Raw genomic sequence first — 20178 nt, 5'->3', positions numbered from 1 at the left:
TTTAAAGGCACATAGCTCAAAATAGGCATAAGTGGGAGGAAATAAAGGTATTGCTAAGTGAATATAAATAGAGGAAGAAGAGGGAGGGAAGTTTCAGGGGCAAGACCAATACTAAAATATGGTAATTAGAATCATCAGTAGGGGTTTAGGACCAAATGACATTGTAACACCTTATCTTAAGCAATGAGCCATGCATTTAACACTGCTGTTGTAGGGAATGACAGTGTCATTTGAGCTTTTGAATTGTGCAAAATTTTCCTACTCTGCTACCACCCCAAATAATCTCAAAGCTGCCTCTGCTGGAGATTCGGCAAGTTCAGCAAGAATTGTTAGTTTTAGTAAGGGAATAAAATATTTATAGACACTAATACCTTTTAAAGGATGCAGTTATTACCCCAGATTAAGGCAAGTTACAGTGCTAGTATTATTGTTTATTAAATGTATGTGTGATCTAAAACACTCCTGTAATTTTCGCATGCGTCTTGCTGGAATCAAACAATCTGTTCTAATATTTCTTGCTGATATCCATGTTACAAATGTGGTGGGTGTGAGCAGCCCATAGACCTATAAGCCAAATGCAGCTCTTTTGAGGGCGCACTTAAACTGCAAAATTATATTAGTGGGATATTTATCTTAAGCCTGAAAAAGAAGAAGGGATGAATAGAGGCTTATAATTGCTTTTCCCTCCACTTCCCTGATGGCCTCACTGCTATATTTTCTGTAGCTCTTCCAAACCGAGGGAAAAATTATGCAGATTTTAATTGCAAAATAGTTATCCTTTCCCAACATATGGGCATGGATTTCCACTAGATGAAGTAGAAGGCTGTGGCATGACTACAAGTGAGAAAAGTTGGGAAATTATAGAGATTTTACTTTCATTTGACATTGCGTAGCAAACATGGATCAGATAACCTCACCTGATCTCTCTTAAACAGCTGTCTAATCATTCTCCTTGAATATACTTCCCAGCTCAAATTTCTCAATTTTCTGCTGTAGTCAACACACTGTATCTCTATTCCTGTTATGTTCCATCAGTGCAGACTGTAGCATTTCGAAAGCAGTTTCTATGCATTTCCCCAAGCAAAGAGCCTCCGTGGTGCAGTGGTTAGAGTGCAGTACTGCAAGCTACTTCTGCTGATCGCCAGCTGCCAGCCGATCAAATCTCAGTAGGCTCAAGGTTGACTCAGCCTTCCAGCCTTCCAAGGTTGGTAAAATGAGGACCCAGATTGTTGGGGGCAATAGGCTGACTCTCTGCAAACCACTTAGAGAGGGCTGTAAAGCACTGTGAAGTGGTATATAATTCTAAATGCTACCTATTTATTTATTTATTTATTTATTTATCTATTTTGTTTATTTGTTTATTTATTTATTTTTACTTACTTATTTATTTATTTTTATTATTTTTATTTATTTATTTATTTATATTATTGTTGTTTTTATTTATTTATTTACTTATTTATTTATTTATTTATATTATTGTTGTTTTTATTTATTTATTTACTTATTTATTTATTTATTTATATTATTTTTATATTTATATTTGTTTATTTATTTATTTACTTACTTATTTACTCATTTATTTACTTATTTATTTATATTATTTTTATTTATTTATTTACTTATTTACTTATTTACTTACTTATTTACTTGTTTGTTTGTTTATTTATTTACTTATTTATTTATTTATATTATTTTTATTCATTCATTCATTCATTCATTCATTCATTCATTCATTCATTCATTCATTCATTTATTTATTGGATTTGTATGCCGCCCCTCTCCGAGGACTCGGGGCGGCTCACAACATATATAAAAACATAATAGTATATCTGATTATTAATTGGATTTGTATGGCACTCCTCTTTTATTGCTAAATGCTATTGACCCAAGAACAGTGATCCTCCCAAATTCCATCAACAATGCCATCTATGGGTCCTTATTCAAAAATGAGCCCTACTGAGTATTTTTCCCACTATAAGATGCACCTGACCGTAAAACAGACCTAGGTTTAGAGAAGGAAAACAAGAAAAAAGAAAAGAATATGGAGCGCTGAATATGGAGCAGCAGTGTATGAAGGAAGGAGGCAGAGCCCGAGAGGACCACAGATCGGGGTAAAAACATCCCTTTGCCTGTTTTCTGGGGATGGGAAGTGGCTTTTCCTGTTGACCAATAAAGAAAAGGGGGAAAATATACTGGTATTCCATGCAATGCCCCATCTCCTCACTTTGTTTCCGCCCCCCCCCCCCCCTACTGTGAGTAGAAAATGCCAGGAAACAGCAAAGCCACTTTCCCAAGTAGAGAGGGCAGAAGGAGAAACCACAGATTCCTTTTAGATGAGTGGATGAATGGCAGATCTCAGGAGACAGAATGAAAAAGAGAAAAAGGAAGAAACTTTCTTTTCTTCAGAGCTCAGGAGGAGATACTGCAAAACGGTTTTTCAAAGCATTTCCCCTGGAGAAAGAGGCAAACAAGTTCAACTGGAAAGAGGCAAACAGGAATAGCAATAGCACTTAGACTCATATACCGCTTCATAGTGCTTTACAGCCCTCTCTAAATGGTTTACAGAGAGTCAGCATATTGCCCCCAACAATCTGGGTCCTCATTTTACCGACCTTGGAAGGATGGAAGGTTGAGTCTACCTTGAGCCTACTGAGATTCCATCTGCCAAACTGTTGGCAGCCCATGATCAGCAGAAGTAGCTTGCAGGACTTGCACTCTAACCACTGCACCTCCAAAGCACCCACCCACCCCAGAAGACCTACGGAGATGCAGTGAGTTGGCACCAGGATCTCTTGATTGGCACCTCCTTAGTGTATGGAAATGGCTTGAGATAAAATTAAACTCATTGATCAGTTGGGAACTATTTTAGGAAAGCATCAATTCTATAACTAAATTCAGCTGTCTGAATAAAATATATGTTTGTTGTAATGTCCTTAATTTCACTTGGGTTAAGTTCTCAAGAATCAGAGGGCAAAATTCATTCAATGCACTAAGCAATTAACAACAGTACCCAGATTTAGATACCACGTTAAGCCTAGCCCAAAACAAACCACATTGTAAATTATTTTGATGTGTGAACTCACTCACTCATAGTTTTATAACTTCTTCCTGTTCAGTGAATGGCCTCTCTCTTGGAACCAGTTCAACTAGATTAGAAATTCTTAACAGATTTGTTTACCCAGGAATTTTGATTGGGTTTAATTTAGATGCGATTGTGAGTTATTAGGAAGCAGCAGCACCAGTAATGGAATTTGGCAAACAGTCAGCAACAGGCCTCCATCATTAAGTGTCTTCTTAGTAATCCTATCTGCCTCTCCCAGATAATATTATCATAGTAGTTGAAATAAATGTATGAGCCGTGTCCATACTTTAATCAGTTTTTACTTCAGAATTGGTAAATGATTAAAAATTCCTATTAGGTGCCTCTATCCTTTCCGCGTAACTCAGAGATATTCATTAGATTCATCTGATATTAGATTTAAATGAGAATTTCAGCTCCTGACAAACTTGATCCTAAAGTTAATTTTTCACAAAAGGAGACGGAAAAAAAAAGATGGGAAAGTTGGATGGAAAAGAAAACAAACTTGAACACAAATTCTTAGCCACAAGGTCTTATTCTTGACCAGGTGGATCCAGAGCTGAACGTGGCTGTTTTATTGGCAACAAAATGGACGAGATCTTCTTCCTCTCTTTGTCTCTGCGAGGGGAGACACAATAGCGAAACTGGGATTCTGGGATGGTCAGTTAGAAGATCAGAGAGGTTCACCATGAAACTGGGAGAGAATAGGAAGCATGAAGGGTCCTTCTCCCTTTGCACCAAAATACAAGGCGGGTGACTACGGGGTGTATGAAAGGGACCCTCCCCCAAAATCAGCAGGATGCTTAAGACCAGTTCTAGCCATCTCAGAAGCCATGTACATCGGGAGGCGGGGAGATTAGCATTCCCTTTAGGACAGGACAAGGGAGCAAATAAACTTTGGACAGAGATCTGTAAACCACCCCCACCATCCCCGGCATTGAGTACTCACTGCCTGCATAGCTGCTCTGGGGTCAATAAAGCACACTGACTGGGCATCAGGACTGGCAGGACAGCAGGCTAGGTGGACCCGTGGGAGCCGATTTGGTGGACACCAGAGAGGGAGGGGATGGTTAATGAATAAGCAGGGAGCCAAGCCTGATGGGCCGGTTTCCCATTAAAGCCAAGGGAAGAGGTTTCCGCTTCATGTTACCTTAGCATGGCACCTTTTGTGATTGCAAGTGGGTGTCCCTCTTCCTGGGAAAGGTGGTTTCCCAGGGTGTAGTAAAAGCCTTATCTTTTTTTAAAAATTTATTTATTTATTTATTTATTTTTTATTGGTTGATTTGATTTGATTTGTATGCCGCCCCTCTCCGTAGACTCGGGATGGCTCACCACAGCAATAGAACAATTCATAACAAATCTAATAATTTAAAAACATTTTAAAAACCTCATTATTAATCAGACATGCATACAAAGATACCATACATAAATTGTATGGGCCCGGGGGAGATATATCAATTCCCCCATGCCTGGCGGCAAAGGTGGGTTTTAAGGAGTTTATGGAAGGCAAGGAGGGTGGGGGCAGTTCTAATCTCCGGGGAGAGCTGGTTCCAGAGAGTCGGGGCCGCCACAGAGAAGGCTCTTCCCCTGGGACCCGCCAAACGACATTGTTTAGTCAACGGGACCCGGAGAAGGCCCACTCTGTGGGACCTAATCGGTCGCTGGGATTTTACTACAGAGGAGGAGGAAGACGAAAGTCATTGGAGGTGAGAAACGCAAGAGATGCAACCATTTGTTTAACATGTGTCCAACATTAACAACAGCACTCCAAACAGTTGTTAAGGAGTGAGGAGAGTGAACCCTGAGTTATCAGGGATGCACATGCACAAAGGAAACGTGGCATTCCAGGAGATATCCAGCAAATAGTCAGGAAATAGTCATGCAAAGCAGATACATTAAAGTGTGTAATGTTTACTTTAGCAAATATCGTAGTCAAGTTAAACAGTCCAGTCATGCACAATCAAATCAATCAATAATTCTCAACACGTATACAATTCCACAAACCTTACTTATACTGCTTTATAAATACATAAACTATCATCGAACACACAGTTCTTACTACAGCAGTCACAGTGAATCAGCATTAACAGAGTAATAACATTGAAACACAGAGAGAAAAAACCATGCTTCTGGCTCCCTCTTGTGGCCATCTCCAATACTAACTCTTAAAACTATACTGCTTCAATACAAGCAATCATCCACTGTTAGCTTGTTTATATATTGCCAAACCCAACTGCACTAACAATAGTGACTTATGATCAATCCTTGCAGCTTACTCATGATTAAAATTTGGACATTTGGCACCTGGTATGTATTTACAATGGTTGCGGTGTCCCGGGGTCATGTGATCGCCATTTGCCACCTTTTCAGCTGGCTTCCGACAAGCACAGTCAGTAGGAGAAGCCAAATTCACTTAACAACCCTAACATTCACTTAACTGCAGTGATTTGCTTAACAACATTGTGTGTGTGTGTGTGTTGGAAATTCCAAAATTGGCAAGACTCTCTTATAACAATGTCATTGCTGACTAATGGAAATTCAAGCCCCAATTGTAGTCCTAAATCAGAGATTAACTGTATCTCAGATATACAGAGGAAAGGGAGCTGAGAAAATGGTATTTCCTCTTGGGGAGAAGGATATCCAATTCACAGTCCTCCTCTTGCCTTTTACAGCTGAAGTCCAGAGCGAGATCGAACGGATCTTTGAATTGGCCAAGTCTTTGCAACTGGTAGTGCTGGATGCAGATACCATCAACCACCCAGCCCAGCTGGCCAAAACCTCTCTGGCTCCCATCGTTGTCTACGTCAAAGTGTCTTCCCCAAAGGTGAGCTGGGAATACGAGGGTTATGCCCAATTGGCAGCTCTGCTTCTCTCCAACACCAGGGATGCTTCCTGCTGCCTCCTGGTGGTGTTCCCTGGTGATGCTCCTGAGCTAACAGCTCTGGTGACTAGTCTAAGCCTTATTTAATAATCTTTACAATAGCCCCTCACAATAGGGGAACATACGTTTGCTATCCAAATGAAGTTAGCAAGTTAGAACAATCTTTGAATGAGAGAGAGAGAGAGAGAGAGAGAGAGAGAGAGAGAGAGAGAGAGAGAGACCTCCCATTCCTTCTCTTAATTTTGCATTCCACTTCCGTTCTCTGCTTTAAAAAGACAAGATTCCAGGTGCATGTTCAATAGCAGATGGGGATGGAAGAATACTTAATGCAGTCTTCAGGATTTTATGCTAAAGCTGCTTGTAGCAGGGTGACCTGGATTGCCCTGCCGTTTTCTTTTTTAAGGAATTTTGATTGGAAATGGTTGTCTTCCATGACCAGAGAAGAGGCAGAGTGATGCCTGCCTTGATCTCTGAATGAACAGCCTGATAATCCCAAAGGTGCTTTCTTTCTTTCTTTCTTTCTTTCTTTCTTTCTTTCTTTCTTTCTTTCTTTCTTTCTTTCTTTCTTTCTTTCTTTCTTTCTTTCTCTTTCTTCCATCCTTCCTTCCTCCCTCCCTCTCCCCCTCTTTTCTTTCTTTCTTTCTTTCTTTCCTTCTTTCTTTCCTCCTTCCTTCCTTCCTTCCTTCCCTCCCTCCTTCCTTCCTTTATAAAACGTCCAGTTGTCTTTTGGGAAAAAAAACACCTTTGGGACTACTAATCTTAGTGATGGACTGCCATTTTTTTTACTGCCACACTGTGGGCATGGCTTATTTTGTGGGTGTGGCTTGATGGTCATATGACCAGGTGAGAATGATTTGGCAATCATGTGACCGGGCGGTGGCTTCAAGATCATGTAACTGGATGGGAGTGGCTTACCGACCAAGATAAGTTTTCAGATAGGTGCTTGGACTCTTTTTCAGTTGATTTAAGTCACATTATGTGAATAGCCACAAAAAGAACAAATGATAGACAGCATTCTTTGTTGAGGAGTACAGTAACATTTTAAGGTTTTGTACTGAACACACACGGTTCAGTATGATAACAGATCCGACAAGTAGCTCAATTTTCTTTTATTTCTTTAAAAGTTCAGTTCTAGATAATGATTCAAACGATTAAGGCGTTTATGGGTAAAAACATACTATTTAATTATTTCCTATTTTAAAAGTAATTAAGAATCGTACTAAGATACTAGAGAAGGAAGGACAATAGAAAAAATATTAAGTATTCAATAAATAGTGCATAAACTTACTACCCCCACTGAGTCCCCCCCCCATGGGGGGCAGCAGCCCATTACTGACTAGTTTCTACATTTTGTAAAAAGCACCTTTGTCACAACAATGACCTGGATGATTGAGAACCTCCATAGACGTAGAGCCTGATAGGAGTTATAACTAACTGGACTTCAAAGCTGCCATATCAGAAGAAGAAGCCACATCAATCAAGAGAACCCCCTTCCTTCCTTAGGAAGCCCATGTTCATTTCCAATAAGGCCAATCGACCTTTGGGTGACTATGAGCTGCCTGTTGTGATCGGGAGCAGTTGCATCTACTACACATGAAGGGACTGATTCAAAGGGGCATGAACAAGAGTTTTGCTTGAGGAAAACGTGTCTTTGTTTTTTTCAAGTTATTTTAGCCAAATCACTTTGGCTGTGTAACTGTTTTCACATGTCTCCCTGCCTCAGAATAGCTGAAAACTGTAACCCCAATACAGTAGTACCTCTAGATACGAGCCGCTCCACATGCGAGTATTTCAAGATACGAGCCAGGAGGGGAGAGACATTTCTGTTCAAGTCCCGAGCTCAAATTCGGGATACGAGCCGAGCGTCCACTAGGTGGCGCAAGAAGCTTGCTTTTGGTTATCTCGGAGGGGAAAAACAAAGTCTAAATCTATTTGTTCTAGATACGAGTTTGCTCGAGATACAAGCTCCCTTCTGGAACGAATTGCGCTCGTATCTAGGAGTACTACTGTATTGCATATTTGTACAGAGGGATATTTGACCTTCTGTGGACCAAGGAAAAGGCCAAGGGCCCCTACCAGTTAGGCTGTAGCAGCATAGTTCAGCAGAATTTGTAATTTTCTCAGTTGGCCACGGTTGACAAAAGGAACTGGATGTTTTTGAGTGAGTGTTCCTAGCCAGAAAGCCAAATTCATTCCTCGGACACTGTCTTATTTATGTATATATCAATAACTCTAGTTCAGCTTCCTCAATGGAAGCAGCGGCCAGGTGTTGGGGTTAAGGAAACTCCAAGGTGAGCAAGCTAAGACCATTCTTGAGTGTTAATTAACCCACTTGGACTTTCTTCAAATTGGGTAAGGGTGTCCTAGATGTATTCTTAGCCCAAATCTGTTACTAAGACTTTATAGTAGCTCTAGATTTTGTGCGGCAACTTCGAACTCCTTGCCTTTATCTTCCCCCCCTTTTTTTTCCTGTGGAAGGTGTTGCAACGCCTTATTAAATCCAGAGGGAAATCACAGGTGAAGCATCTCAATGTGCAAATGATGGCTGCCGACAAGCTTGTCCAATGTCCTCCGGTGAGTCTTTTAGGTGTAATGTTTTTGATTCCTCTCCTATCTCCCCTTTCTGAAAGAGACCGGTATAAAGTTACATTCTAAAATCAGTTTTGTTTTTGGACCCGTGCAAATGGTTTTCCCACAAGCCCCAACCAACTCTAATCTGACTTTCTATAAAAAAAACCCTATATAAAATCAATGCAAAACAGTATCGCTTCGAGAAGGGCGGCATAGAAATCTAATAAATTGCTTGCCTGACTTCAAACTCTATTATCGAGCAGCAGTTCTAACATGGGTTAGAGAGTGAATACTACTTCAAAACACGAGACTATTAGCTTTGGAAGGACACAACATTCAGTCTGGATGGCATAGCTTCATCTGGGACAATAAATGTACCACACACTCATACTTTAAACACCATCTGATAAGGAAGTCATTATTAGACAATTGGAATCTAATTAGGAAGCAACATTATTTTAAAATACCATTATGGTTCTCAAGTATAGAAGCAATAATCTATCCAAACACTCTAAGTCGGCAAAAATTATTAAACTACTCACAGTTATTAGATAAAGATTGCAAATTAAAAACACAAACACAGTTAAACGAAGAGGGAATTAAAATAGACTGATGGTCTTATTATCAAATAACATCTAGATTTCATGTGGACATAGGGAAATATGGAATACAGAGAAATTACACCCCATTAGATAAAATCTTATTAGGACCAAACAAAAAATCAATTACGAACATTTACAAAATACTTCGAGAACATCAAAACGTGGAGGAAAGGGAATATGATTGCTTGGTCAAAGAATATAAGCCACACAATACAATTAGATCAATGGGAAAAAATGTGGCATATAAATTACAAAATCCACCGCATACAAAGAAAATGCAATAAAAATGTTTTACAGGTGGCACATGCCCCCTGCAAGGCTAGCCAAAATATACACAAATCTCAAACCCAACTGTTGGAAATGTGGTGAGAAAGAAGGCTCATATTTCCATATGTGGTGGACCTGCAGGCAAGTTAAAGTAATTTGGCTCAAACTTCAAAAGTGGATAAAAGAAATAATTAAGATAGAATTGGAAATGAAACCTGAAATATTTTTGCTTGGTATTATTGAAAATCAGATGAATAAGGAACATTACTACTTGATACAACATTTAATAACATCAACAAGAATAGCTATAGCACAATTTTGGAAAAATGAAAATAGGCCAAACGAACGGATTTTTTTTTAAAAAAGTTAGATTGTACTGAAGCAGATAAATTAACAATGGAACTAAAAGAAAAAGAAAAAACAAAATACTACCAAATATGGGAAGAATTTTACATCTGGTTAAAAGAAGAACATCTCTTTAAGCGCTGCGAGATAAAGAAATAATTTAAATAACAAATTTTCTTAAAAAATGAACACAATTTTAGTTTTGTTTATTTGATAAGAATTTATAACATAAGAACTCAATTATAACAATATACAACTTAAACCACTGGTCTTCACACCACCAAGAATTTTTTTTAAAAGAGAGGACGTCGTCAACAGTCCCTACTACAGAAGGAGAGAAGAACCTTGTTTTTTCATTTTTTATGTAAATGTATTGTTTGTCGTTATTGTCTTATTGTATATATGTAAATAAAAATTATTTTTTTTAAAAAAGAAATCTAATAAATAAATAAATAAATAAATAAAATAAAACACATTAAAAACACATTCATCCTTAAATGGCCAGAACACAGTGGTATTAAACTATCCTCGGTCCCAGGCCTGCCAACAAAGCCAGGTTTTAATGGCCTTCCCAAAGGGCAATAGCGTGGGGCAACACGAACCTCCAGGGGCAGCTGGTTCCAGAGGGCCAGAGCCGCCACAGAGAAGGGGCAGGGCGGGGAGGGCCAGCCAGCAATTTAACAACCAGTTCGGCCGAAGTGGTGCAAACCGGTTGAATCCCACCACTGATTGTAAGTACCTTTTGGAGGTGGAGGGAAGTCTGTTGTAACTTTGAACAGTTGCTAAGTGACTGGTCTTAAATTGAGGACTAACTGCACAGAGGTAAGGGCAACAAGGGCAGATTGCAGTGCTGTTTATAAGTCTTTTTATTCCTTCCTCTTCCTTTTTATCTTTGCTGTTTGTTTCCCCCAAGGAACTCTTTGATGTGATCCTAGATGAGAACCAGTTGGAGGATGCTTGTGAACATCTGTCTGAGTACTTGGAGGTATACTGGCGAGCAACCCACCACCCTGCACAAGGCCTTGGGAGCCAAAACCTCGTGACTCCTTCCACTGCCATTTCTGGCCTGCAGGTAGGACAAATGGCCTTCTTGCCCCAACTGAAAAGACTCTCTAGTCTAGTACAACATTCAGTTTCTGGCAGTGATGTGACAGATGTTTTGTAGCTCATTGGCGGACTCCAAAGGCAATAGGCCACCCCTGTTATCTCCAACCACTGGGAATTCCTATTATTTTCGGAGGGGGGGATATAAATTTTTTATTGTTTTTCACACCTTACAAAGATTCCAATTTACATACCTCAAATTAAAGTATAATACAATACAATATCAAATGCCAAATTCATAGTCAAATTAATCAAATTTTTCGAATTATTTATCCAATTATTTCTGGTATATATCATTCATCCTGTGCTACCTCCTTTCCAAGTGCTATCGTCCGGATTTTAGATAATGTTCTTTGCTTTCATTTATATTTAAAGCGCTATTGCTATCTAAATTTCTCTTGGCTATTTGCTATTTTTCCTAACTATGCCATAGTGCTACAGTCCCTTTCTAACGTTCTTAGAAAACACATTCCTATTTTCATTTTATTGTAACTGCCCTTAATAATAGAAAATTTACGTCTCTTTAAAAACCCAGGAAGGAAAGAATTTTTTTAAAAACAAGAATAAAAGAAAAAAGGAAAGAAAAAAGAAGAGCTGAAAAGAAAAAGAAAAGGAAAACCACTATTCATATCGTATCTTAATCTATACATAGGAGGAAGGGTTGTTGTTAAAAATTTTAAAATACATTTCCTACTCAATTCATTTATTTCACGTCTTTCATTATATCAGTAGTATATTCTTTCTACTTTAACAGATCAAAATAAATATAAATCATTATCATTCCATTATTTTATGTGATAAGAATCTTCCATTAAAAAAGACCAGAGTATTAATATTATTCCCTAATCTAGATATTTTCCACTGTCATTCTTAATGTGATAAACTTCCCTAATCTGTAAACCCTGCTGCCAATCCTAACGTAATAATCTTCCCTAATCTGTGTGTCATTGTCATATCAGTGCAATAATCTTCCCTATACAGTACTAATTATTTTCACTGCTAAATGCAGTACCATAATCTTCCCTAATCTATATATTATCCCTAATTCTAAATACATTCCAGTATCGAACTCAGTGGTAATCTTCCCTAATCTATTGATTTTATCTCTTTGTTATTTCAATTGTCTTTCCTTATAATGCCTAACAAAATTAGTGCTAGTTATTATCCCATATTAATCCTACTCCTGTTATTATAACTCTCCTCCCTTTTCTTTTCCCCCTTCCTTCCACTTTGTTTATCACCATAAATCAAATAAGCAATTTATAATTCAAACAATCAGAATAATAAAAAAGAGAGCAAAGGGAGCAAAGAAGAAAAAAAAATGTCATCCATAATCATTATCAAATATCTCACCTATATTATGCGCAATAATCAAAGCTATTTTCAATTTTTTCATTTATAAGCCATTACATTTTCTCCTCTTGTAAACTTCCATTTTACACTTTATATCACTTGCTTATATATTTGCATATATATATATAAAGTATATGTATTTTCATTAGTAAGCTCCCATGAAATTAAAATATTAAAATCTTAATAAATCCCATTCATTAAATATACTCAATTCTTTTTGTAATTTATAACTTTGTAAGAACTTTGTAAGAACAGAGAACAGAGAACAGAAAGTGCTAATATCTTTTAGTAACTTCTAAATATTCTTACTAGTATTTTAATTTTAATTTTCTTAAAAGCATTTAATTCTTAGAAGTATTTAATTTCAATTTCAGTTTATATTATTCAATGTAATTTCAGTCAGATCAGACAGTCCAAATGTAATTTCAGTCAAATCAATCAGTCCAATTAGATCAAATCGACTCAAAGCAAGAATACTGTCTTTAAACCAAAAGCAGACTGCTATATTTCCTCTGGCCACATGATTTTCCAGGTCTTCTCTCTAAATAACTCAGAATGACTCTTTGGCAGTTACTTCCGGTTGCTGTCACTTCCTGTTTTATTCTGCCATTGTTCTTGTTTATAGAAGAAAGGAAAGATAAGGATTCCACAACAAAAGTTAAAAATTCAAAATTCCAAAAGGCAAGTTTCAAAGAGAACCAATTAGGTAGTTGAAAATAATCCAAATGATGGGCAATTTCACTACTTTAAGAGCTTTCGCTGAAATGCCATGTTGCACAATTAGCTGCCTTCTTCAATCTCAGGCCATTTTAACTCCGTCCAGCAACTAAGTGAGAAACAAAGGTCTAAAATCCTATTCAGGCACTTTCCGCTTACCATCATAAAGAGAAAATCCCTTCTTCCCCTCTGCAAGTAAGTCCTTCAATTCTCTTTCCAGATGGAATCATTCGGCTATTCTCTTAGCATTGCGTAGTCTCTGCAGCTGTGTCAGAACATGCATGGCTGCCTGTCTGGCTTCACCACAGCCGGTGCGAGACAAGCCAGTTTGCCCAGCGGGACATGCCAGTCCCAGCCAGGCCTCTGGCAGTGTCCCATGCGTCACTCTCCCTGCAGGAGAGATCCAGTCTGGTCCAAAAGGACCAGAACCTGCAGGCAACAGGACTTGGGGACATTTCCCAGGAGAGAGGGAAATATCCCGGTGCTGCAGTTATGAGACCCCGCCCCTCAATCACGGGAAATGGTATTATGTTTTCCCCAAACTAACCCTCAAATGGGCAGTGAACTTTGGCCCCACCAGGTATTAGACTCCAGATGCCATTAGCCATTGCCAGGGGTCATTTTGTGTCCAAAAATATTTTGACCTGCAGAGGTTTTCTGTCTTTGAATTATTCTCTTAGAGAATCTTCAACCAACTGCACCTCATTCCAAAAAACTAGCTTTGGATGAAGATGAAGAGACCAGTATACAGGTTGTTCTTGACTTATAAGCACATTCGGGACCAAAACTTCTGTTGCTAAACAAGGCAATTGTTAAATGAACCAGGACAAATTTTATAACCTTTTTTTAGCCCAATTGTTACTATGTGGAGTCACTAAATGAACAGTTCTAAGTCAAGGACTGCTTAAACAGCTAAAAAAAAAACACAATCCAACAACACACAGCCTCGTTTAGCTCATGAAGATATATCAACAAATTTATTCTGTTTCTCCCAGCTGATTGATTTGATTAAAATATTTGCCGGGAGATTAATTTGTATGTAGCAAAGAATCTGTCCTAATCCAACCCAAAATTTCTTGATCATAAATACTGTAATTGGAAACAGAATGTATGAACCGTAACCCTATCCTGTGCAAATCAATAAATTGCAGGGCACCAATAGAACTGATTTTCTGGTCCATTTGCAAGGTTTCAATATTTTTGGTACCCTCCCTGTCCTATTGTCTTCTTTTATCATTATTTTTTATGTTATGATTATATAAACTACTATCCTATACTTGATTGACAAATAAATAAAATTAATTAATTAATTAATTAATTAATTAATTAATTAAAAAACAATACTGTAGATCGGGCTAGGGAACGATGGCCCCTTTACGACCTGTGGATTTCCGACTGCAAGAATTCCTGTGTCAGCATGGAATTCAGGAATTCTGGGAGTCAAAGTCCACAGGTCGTAAAGGGGCCATCGTTCCCCACTCCTGCTGTGGATGGATCAGGGATCCTGAATCTAGTCATATGGAAGCTCTTGGGTGGAGCAAATCAAGGGCTGGATTCCAACCCAGCTCTGGCTGTCGTGTTGGGAGAGCACCAGGTAGCAGAAGGCTTGCCTCTACCACTTCCTTCTGCCCTTCCTTCCTTCCTGCAGAGCCAAGCCCCGACGGGCGAGCCCGAGAGCGAGCGCTCCCCGGTGGAGCACGACAGCTTGATGCAATCGGACGAAGTGAGCAACGCCTCCCGCAAGACCTGGACGGCGTCCTCTCAGCGCAGCTCCCGACACCTGGAGGACGAATACTCCGACGCCTACACTGACCTGTACCAGCCTCACCGCAACCACAACAGTGGCCTCCGCAGCACCAACGGCCATGACTCGCAGGACCGTCTCCTGGAGCGCGACTCTGAGCACAATCACAACGACAGGAACTGGCAACGCAACCGGCCCTGGGCCAAAGATAGCTATTGAAACTTCCTGGCCGGGCCTCCCAGGGACACAGGACACGGCAGCGGCTGTCTTCGCCATCTCCCAAACTGAGTTAATTGCCTGATCTCAAAGCCTTTGTCTCTTTCCCTTTGTAGCTGAGCCCCCCACCGAGTGCAGGCCCTGCCCCACTACACAGGTGCTACCTAGGGAAGCCCAGACATAGCCAGGGCTGCCTGAAAGAGGTTGGGTGATTGGTCTGGCCCTCCTTCACTTTGCATTACGTAGGCCATGATAGTATCTTTGCAGGGTAAACTTCATGTCCCGGTTCCGTTTCGGGAGGGGTGGGAAGGGTAGGAGCTGGATTGGGCTTCTGCATCTCAGAGGAAGAAAATTTTTTCCAAGAGAGAAGCTGGTTTGTCGCTCCATTTTTAACTGAGCAGGAGATTAGAGCTGAAGATTACAAGGGAGAAAGTAAGCCAGGCATGTAGGGACCTTAAGATGAGTTTACCTCTTCCAAGCGGGAGACCCAGACCCTCAATTTTTGCCTTGCTGTAAGGTTAGACCCGTGTGCACATGCCGCAAAGATCTGTCCAGAAATTGAGATTCTTGTAGATCACCAAGATAGCTAATGAAGAGTGATGCACTCTCGAAATTGATATGAACAGCCGAGACCGATTCAATTTGCAGGGCGTGATCTTCAAGGCATGGGCATCATCCATTGTGTGCAAACGTTTTTGGGTGAGTCGTGCGCAATAAGCAGCAGGCGAAACTGAGCCACAATATTTCAGCCTGCACGGGAAAAGTAATACATCAGGAAGAAGGTAGAACTTAAATACTCCCTGATGTTGAATGTTCTGCATTTGGGGGGATTTAGTTTCGTTTAAATAGTCGAGATGACGAAAGATCATTCAACCATGGCAGGGTGATCTAACAGATTATCGATAATTTTATCCACTGCTAATTTGGATATAATCCAAGTATCCCAAGGCCAAAAGGTGGCTTTTGCATCTATGTGACAGTGGCTTTTCTACAAGAATATTTAAATGTTTGTGACTGTCACTGAGAGGGCTACATACACAGCTTCCATCATCTGTTGCCCTTGCAATTATTGATAGATGGGTAGATGGGGCAGATACAAAAGGTGGGGGGGAAATTGCTTCTGATTTACCCAAGATTTTCTTAGTTTTCATATTCTTTTGATGACCTTGAAGCAAGTTATTGATTCTAAGGAAGCTGAGATGCAAGCTGTACTGTGCACTAGCGCACGTAATACAAAGCCTCCGGGATCACTTGGTAGAGTAGCAGCAGGAGAGGTTTAGCCCTGTCCGTCTTAACTCTAAAGTATTCTGCGTCCAAAATATCCCAGCCAACTGGCTGCCTTTACTAGATGGAGTTTTAGATCCAAAGGTGGGTGGGGAGTCTTCAGCAGAGAAAGTTATTTTGCACAAAAAAACAAAAACCAGCCAGTGGAGAAGGGTTTAATTAGGCCTTTCCTAACTTCTTGCTGGCCTTCTGTCCCAAATCTATTTCATCCCCAATAGAGTAAAAGCCTTGGAACCCTTATTTCCTTGGAGCCACAATCCCAACGCTCAGCCTTGTTCCTCTTGTCCTGCTAGGTCATCTCCTGCACGGTCACTTCTCTTGGGAGGACTAGTGGGAAGACATTTTTAAAGCCACAGTGTAAGATGCTCCGATCTGTATCCTGCTCACCTGTTGCAAAATTCCTTGCTTCGTTGCATGCAACTGTGATCTTCCACATTCCACTTGTGTTGCGGGAAGTGGAAGGCAGATGAGGTGCCAGAGTTATCGGTAGGCCCTGCTCTTTCACGGTGAACTCCTACCTAACCTCAGCATTATGGGGCTTCCATCTTGTGGAAGTAGCCCAGGGCTATAACCATCCTACTTCCTGCTTTTTCTAATGCTGCAAACCCTGCTCTTCCATCCTCCCCTCTTCCATCCTCGGGGCAGTGGGTGGCCGCCCCTTCCTTTCAAAAGCACGTATAGCTACCAGAAATCAGCCTGTAAATATTGCCCACTAGCACTGGGAGTTGTGTTGAGTGTCTGTTGTTACCCCTGGATGGTCCAGAGCCGAAGGGGAAATGTTTCTCTCCCTGCGGTAGTGGTTGTTTGATGGGCTACTGCAACAGCTTTGTTACTCTTCTTTTTGTAGAGAGCACTTATTTCCCCCCAAAACTTGTAAGCCTGTTTGAAACAACAAGCATTTGCTATTTATAACATGTGGCTGAGTGGTTGTTTATTTTGAGTACAGCTGCGAGGACATTGGAATGGAGGGTTTGAAGGACAGAATTCAAGATGGATGTTTTGGTTGGTATTCTTAACAGCCTTCCCTGATGCAACGTTAAACCTTTTGTGATTCTTGAGCCAAAATTGGCAGGCCTTAGTGACGAGGCAGAAAATGTCACTAAAGCAGGCTCAGTCCTCATTGGCTGATGGACCAGGCAACCCACACTGGCTGAGATCTCCACTCACGATGGAAAATTTATCACAATTTTCAATTGGCTTCAGAGCTGCTCTCTTCGGAGGCAGGAATAAGGCTTGGTCCAGGAGTGGGCTCCAGCCAGGGGTGGGCTACTGCCCAGACTGGGGGAAACACAGTGGGGTAGCAAAAATGGAGCTCCACCCCAGAGCACCCAATTTGCACTGAAAGATGTTGAAAGAAAATGCAGGGTGTCCTGCATAAGCCACGTCCACAGCGTGGTAAAAATTTTGGTAGCCCTTCACTGGTTCCAGTTTATCTTGCTACCAGTTCACTTCTTTCCACGCTGCGTGAATACTTACACTTTGCACCAGCGTGGATGTGCCGTGCAAAAAACCTACAATTGTTTTTTTTAAAAAAAATAAGCCGAAAACAAAACGGCGATATACACGTTGTGCCAGAAACTCAGGTTCTGTGAACATGAAGAAAAAAATAAACTAAAAAAAAAATCCCTTCAAAATATTTTTTTTTAATTTTTTATTTTAAAAAAGATAGGGGTGCCCACGGACCAGCACCAACCGATCCGGTTTGGTGACATCATTGTGATGTCACCAGCAGGTTGCTACTGGTTCGGGTGAATTGGTCCAAACCAGGAGGAACCCACCCCTGCCTTGGACTCCTTTAATTTGTAGAACCATAGTAATATAGAGCTCCTTCGGGAAAATATATGGCAATTACATGGGATACATAAGCCACACATTAGCAATATAATTAATTGTCCCAGGAGATCAGGCAGAAGCAGCTTTCATGCTAAAGCGGCAAATGTTCAAATACTGTAGCCAGAGTAAACAAGGCCCTCTTAGTTCAAATGGCCTTTGTGCAAAGGAGACTAAAAAAGCAGGTAGGGTTGCAATCATCAAGTTCTTGCACTCAACCTAGCAAAGGTGCAGATTGAGTGGCATCTAACCTTCCTCAGATAATAGCCAAAACACTGAAATTGCCTTTTAATTAAAATGTCAGAAATCTGCCTATTAACCAACTCTCACGTAAATGCGCATATCATATATAAGTAGCATTTCTGCTTGCTCCTTATGCACTGATTCTGACTTTCAGACATATTAGAACAAACCTAGCCTAGCATCAAGTTTTCCCTAGGGCTTCTCCTTTCCATTCACCAAAGGCATTTTGATGATTCTCACTTTGAAAATTATTGTTTTGAGGAGTGGGCATCTATAGAATGGCTGTCTTTGGCTTTGAAGAAATGTTTTTTTTAAAAGCTATGGTCTGGAATACTATTTTGTCATTATTATTATTATTATATTTGTATGCCGCCCCTCTCCGAGGACTCGGAGTGGCTCACAACAGAAATGTGTTAGGGTTACAGGTAGTCCTCATTTTATGAACACAATCGTGACTGAAATCTTAGTTGATGAACAAAATAGGTCATTAAGCAAGATGCCCAGGTGACTGCATCACTCAATGACTGCAATCCCAGCATTCCTGGTTGTCATCGAGTAATACAAGTTAATCTGTAAAGCCATACTTATGCAGAAATTTCGACTGAAAATTTGGTTAAAATTTGTCTATGTATATGAATTGCCTTTAAAGTACAACTCTAAACAACAGTACTTAGTAGCACCCATCAGCTGCAACAAGCTTTTGCTAAACAAATATCTCCTCTTTGCCATCATCCTATTCTAATTCTAGTCCTGCCAGTCATAGAAACCAATTGAGTGACCATTGTCTCTCCACTCAACTCACAGGGTGGTGATTGTGGGGAAAATAGGAGGAAGGTATGTTGAAGATGTTTGCTGACTTGGGTTATTTATAAAAATAATAAAATATGGGACATAACCAACTAAATAAATATGTTGGGGATGAAAATTGAGAACAATCATGATTATGAAAGCATAGATATTTAGTATCAGGGTGTGCAATTTTGCATAGTTTGAGATTCAATGCAAGAAGCTTCTTCCAGAGGTTTTTCAAGCTTGTGCTATTGAGCTCATGAACAGCCAGGAATACCACCTTAAAAGTGCATGAAAGGGGACTCTATAGTAGTACTAATATAAATGGCACAATTGAAAACCTTCACCCTCCAACTCCTGGGTGTTAAGGTCTTAAGGTCTTAAGCATAAAACGTATCAGGAAAGACTTAATGAACTCAATCTGTATAGTCTGGAGGACAGAAGGAAAAGGGGGGACATGATCGAAACATTTAAATATATTAAAGGGTTAAATAAGGTCCAGGAGGGAAGTGTTTTTAATAGGAAAGTGAACACAAGAACAAGGGGACACAATCTGAAGTTAGTTGGGGGAAAGATCAAAAGCAACATGAGAAAATATTATTTTACTGAAAGAGTAGTAGATCCTTGGAACAAACTTCCAGCAGATGTGGTAGATAAATCCACAGTAACTGAATTTAAACATGCCTGGGATAGACATATATCCATCCTAAGATAAAATACAGAAAATAGTATAAGGGCAGACTAGATGGACCATGAGATCTTTTTCTGCCGTCAGACTTCTATGTTTCTATGTTGGCATTTTTTCCTGAGACTTTTGAAACTGGTTAATTATTAAATGAAAATTGGTGAAAGGAATTCCATACCCCCCAAAATTCAACTTACAACCTACCTCAGAAGAAAACCTCAGCAACTACTGCAGAGGAAATTATTGGCTTTTCAGGAAACAAAACTTTCCTTGATTTCCCCAGACTTCTCAATTTAAGTATTATTTTGCTACAAGCAGTGCAGCTGTTTCTCATTCACATATAATATAAAATAGCACAGCATTAACCCACCAACATATTATTTCTAATTGATACTCCTTTTAGTAGAACTGTTTCATTCAAAAAGAACAGCAGCAGTAGTTATGGCAGCAGTATCACAGGTCTTTACA

General features: G+C 39.9%; 1 protein-coding gene across 1 annotated transcript in view; it reads left to right on the top strand.

Moving 5' to 3' along the window:
- Nucleotides 1-17077, top strand: part of CACNB3 (calcium voltage-gated channel auxiliary subunit beta 3) — a 49926-nt gene extending 32849 nt beyond the window's left edge. The window contains exons 10-13 of the mRNA XM_070736779.1: nucleotides 5752-5903; nucleotides 8439-8534; nucleotides 10659-10817; nucleotides 14568-17077. Of these exons, the coding sequence (XP_070592880.1) occupies nucleotides 5752-5903; nucleotides 8439-8534; nucleotides 10659-10817; nucleotides 14568-14882 (722 nt within the window). The 3' untranslated portion in view covers nucleotides 14883-17077. The remainder of the gene's footprint in view (nucleotides 1-5751; nucleotides 5904-8438; nucleotides 8535-10658; nucleotides 10818-14567) is intronic.
- The last annotated feature ends 3101 nt before the right edge of the window (nucleotides 17078-20178 follow it).

Source organism: Erythrolamprus reginae, chromosome 2, assembly GCF_031021105.1.
Source record: "Erythrolamprus reginae isolate rEryReg1 chromosome 2, rEryReg1.hap1, whole genome shotgun sequence".
Classification (NCBI taxonomy): Eukaryota; Metazoa; Chordata; class Lepidosauria; order Squamata; family Dipsadidae; genus Erythrolamprus; species Erythrolamprus reginae.
Note: the sequence above shows the minus strand (reverse complement) of the source record. Positions and strands in the feature narration are given on the sequence as shown.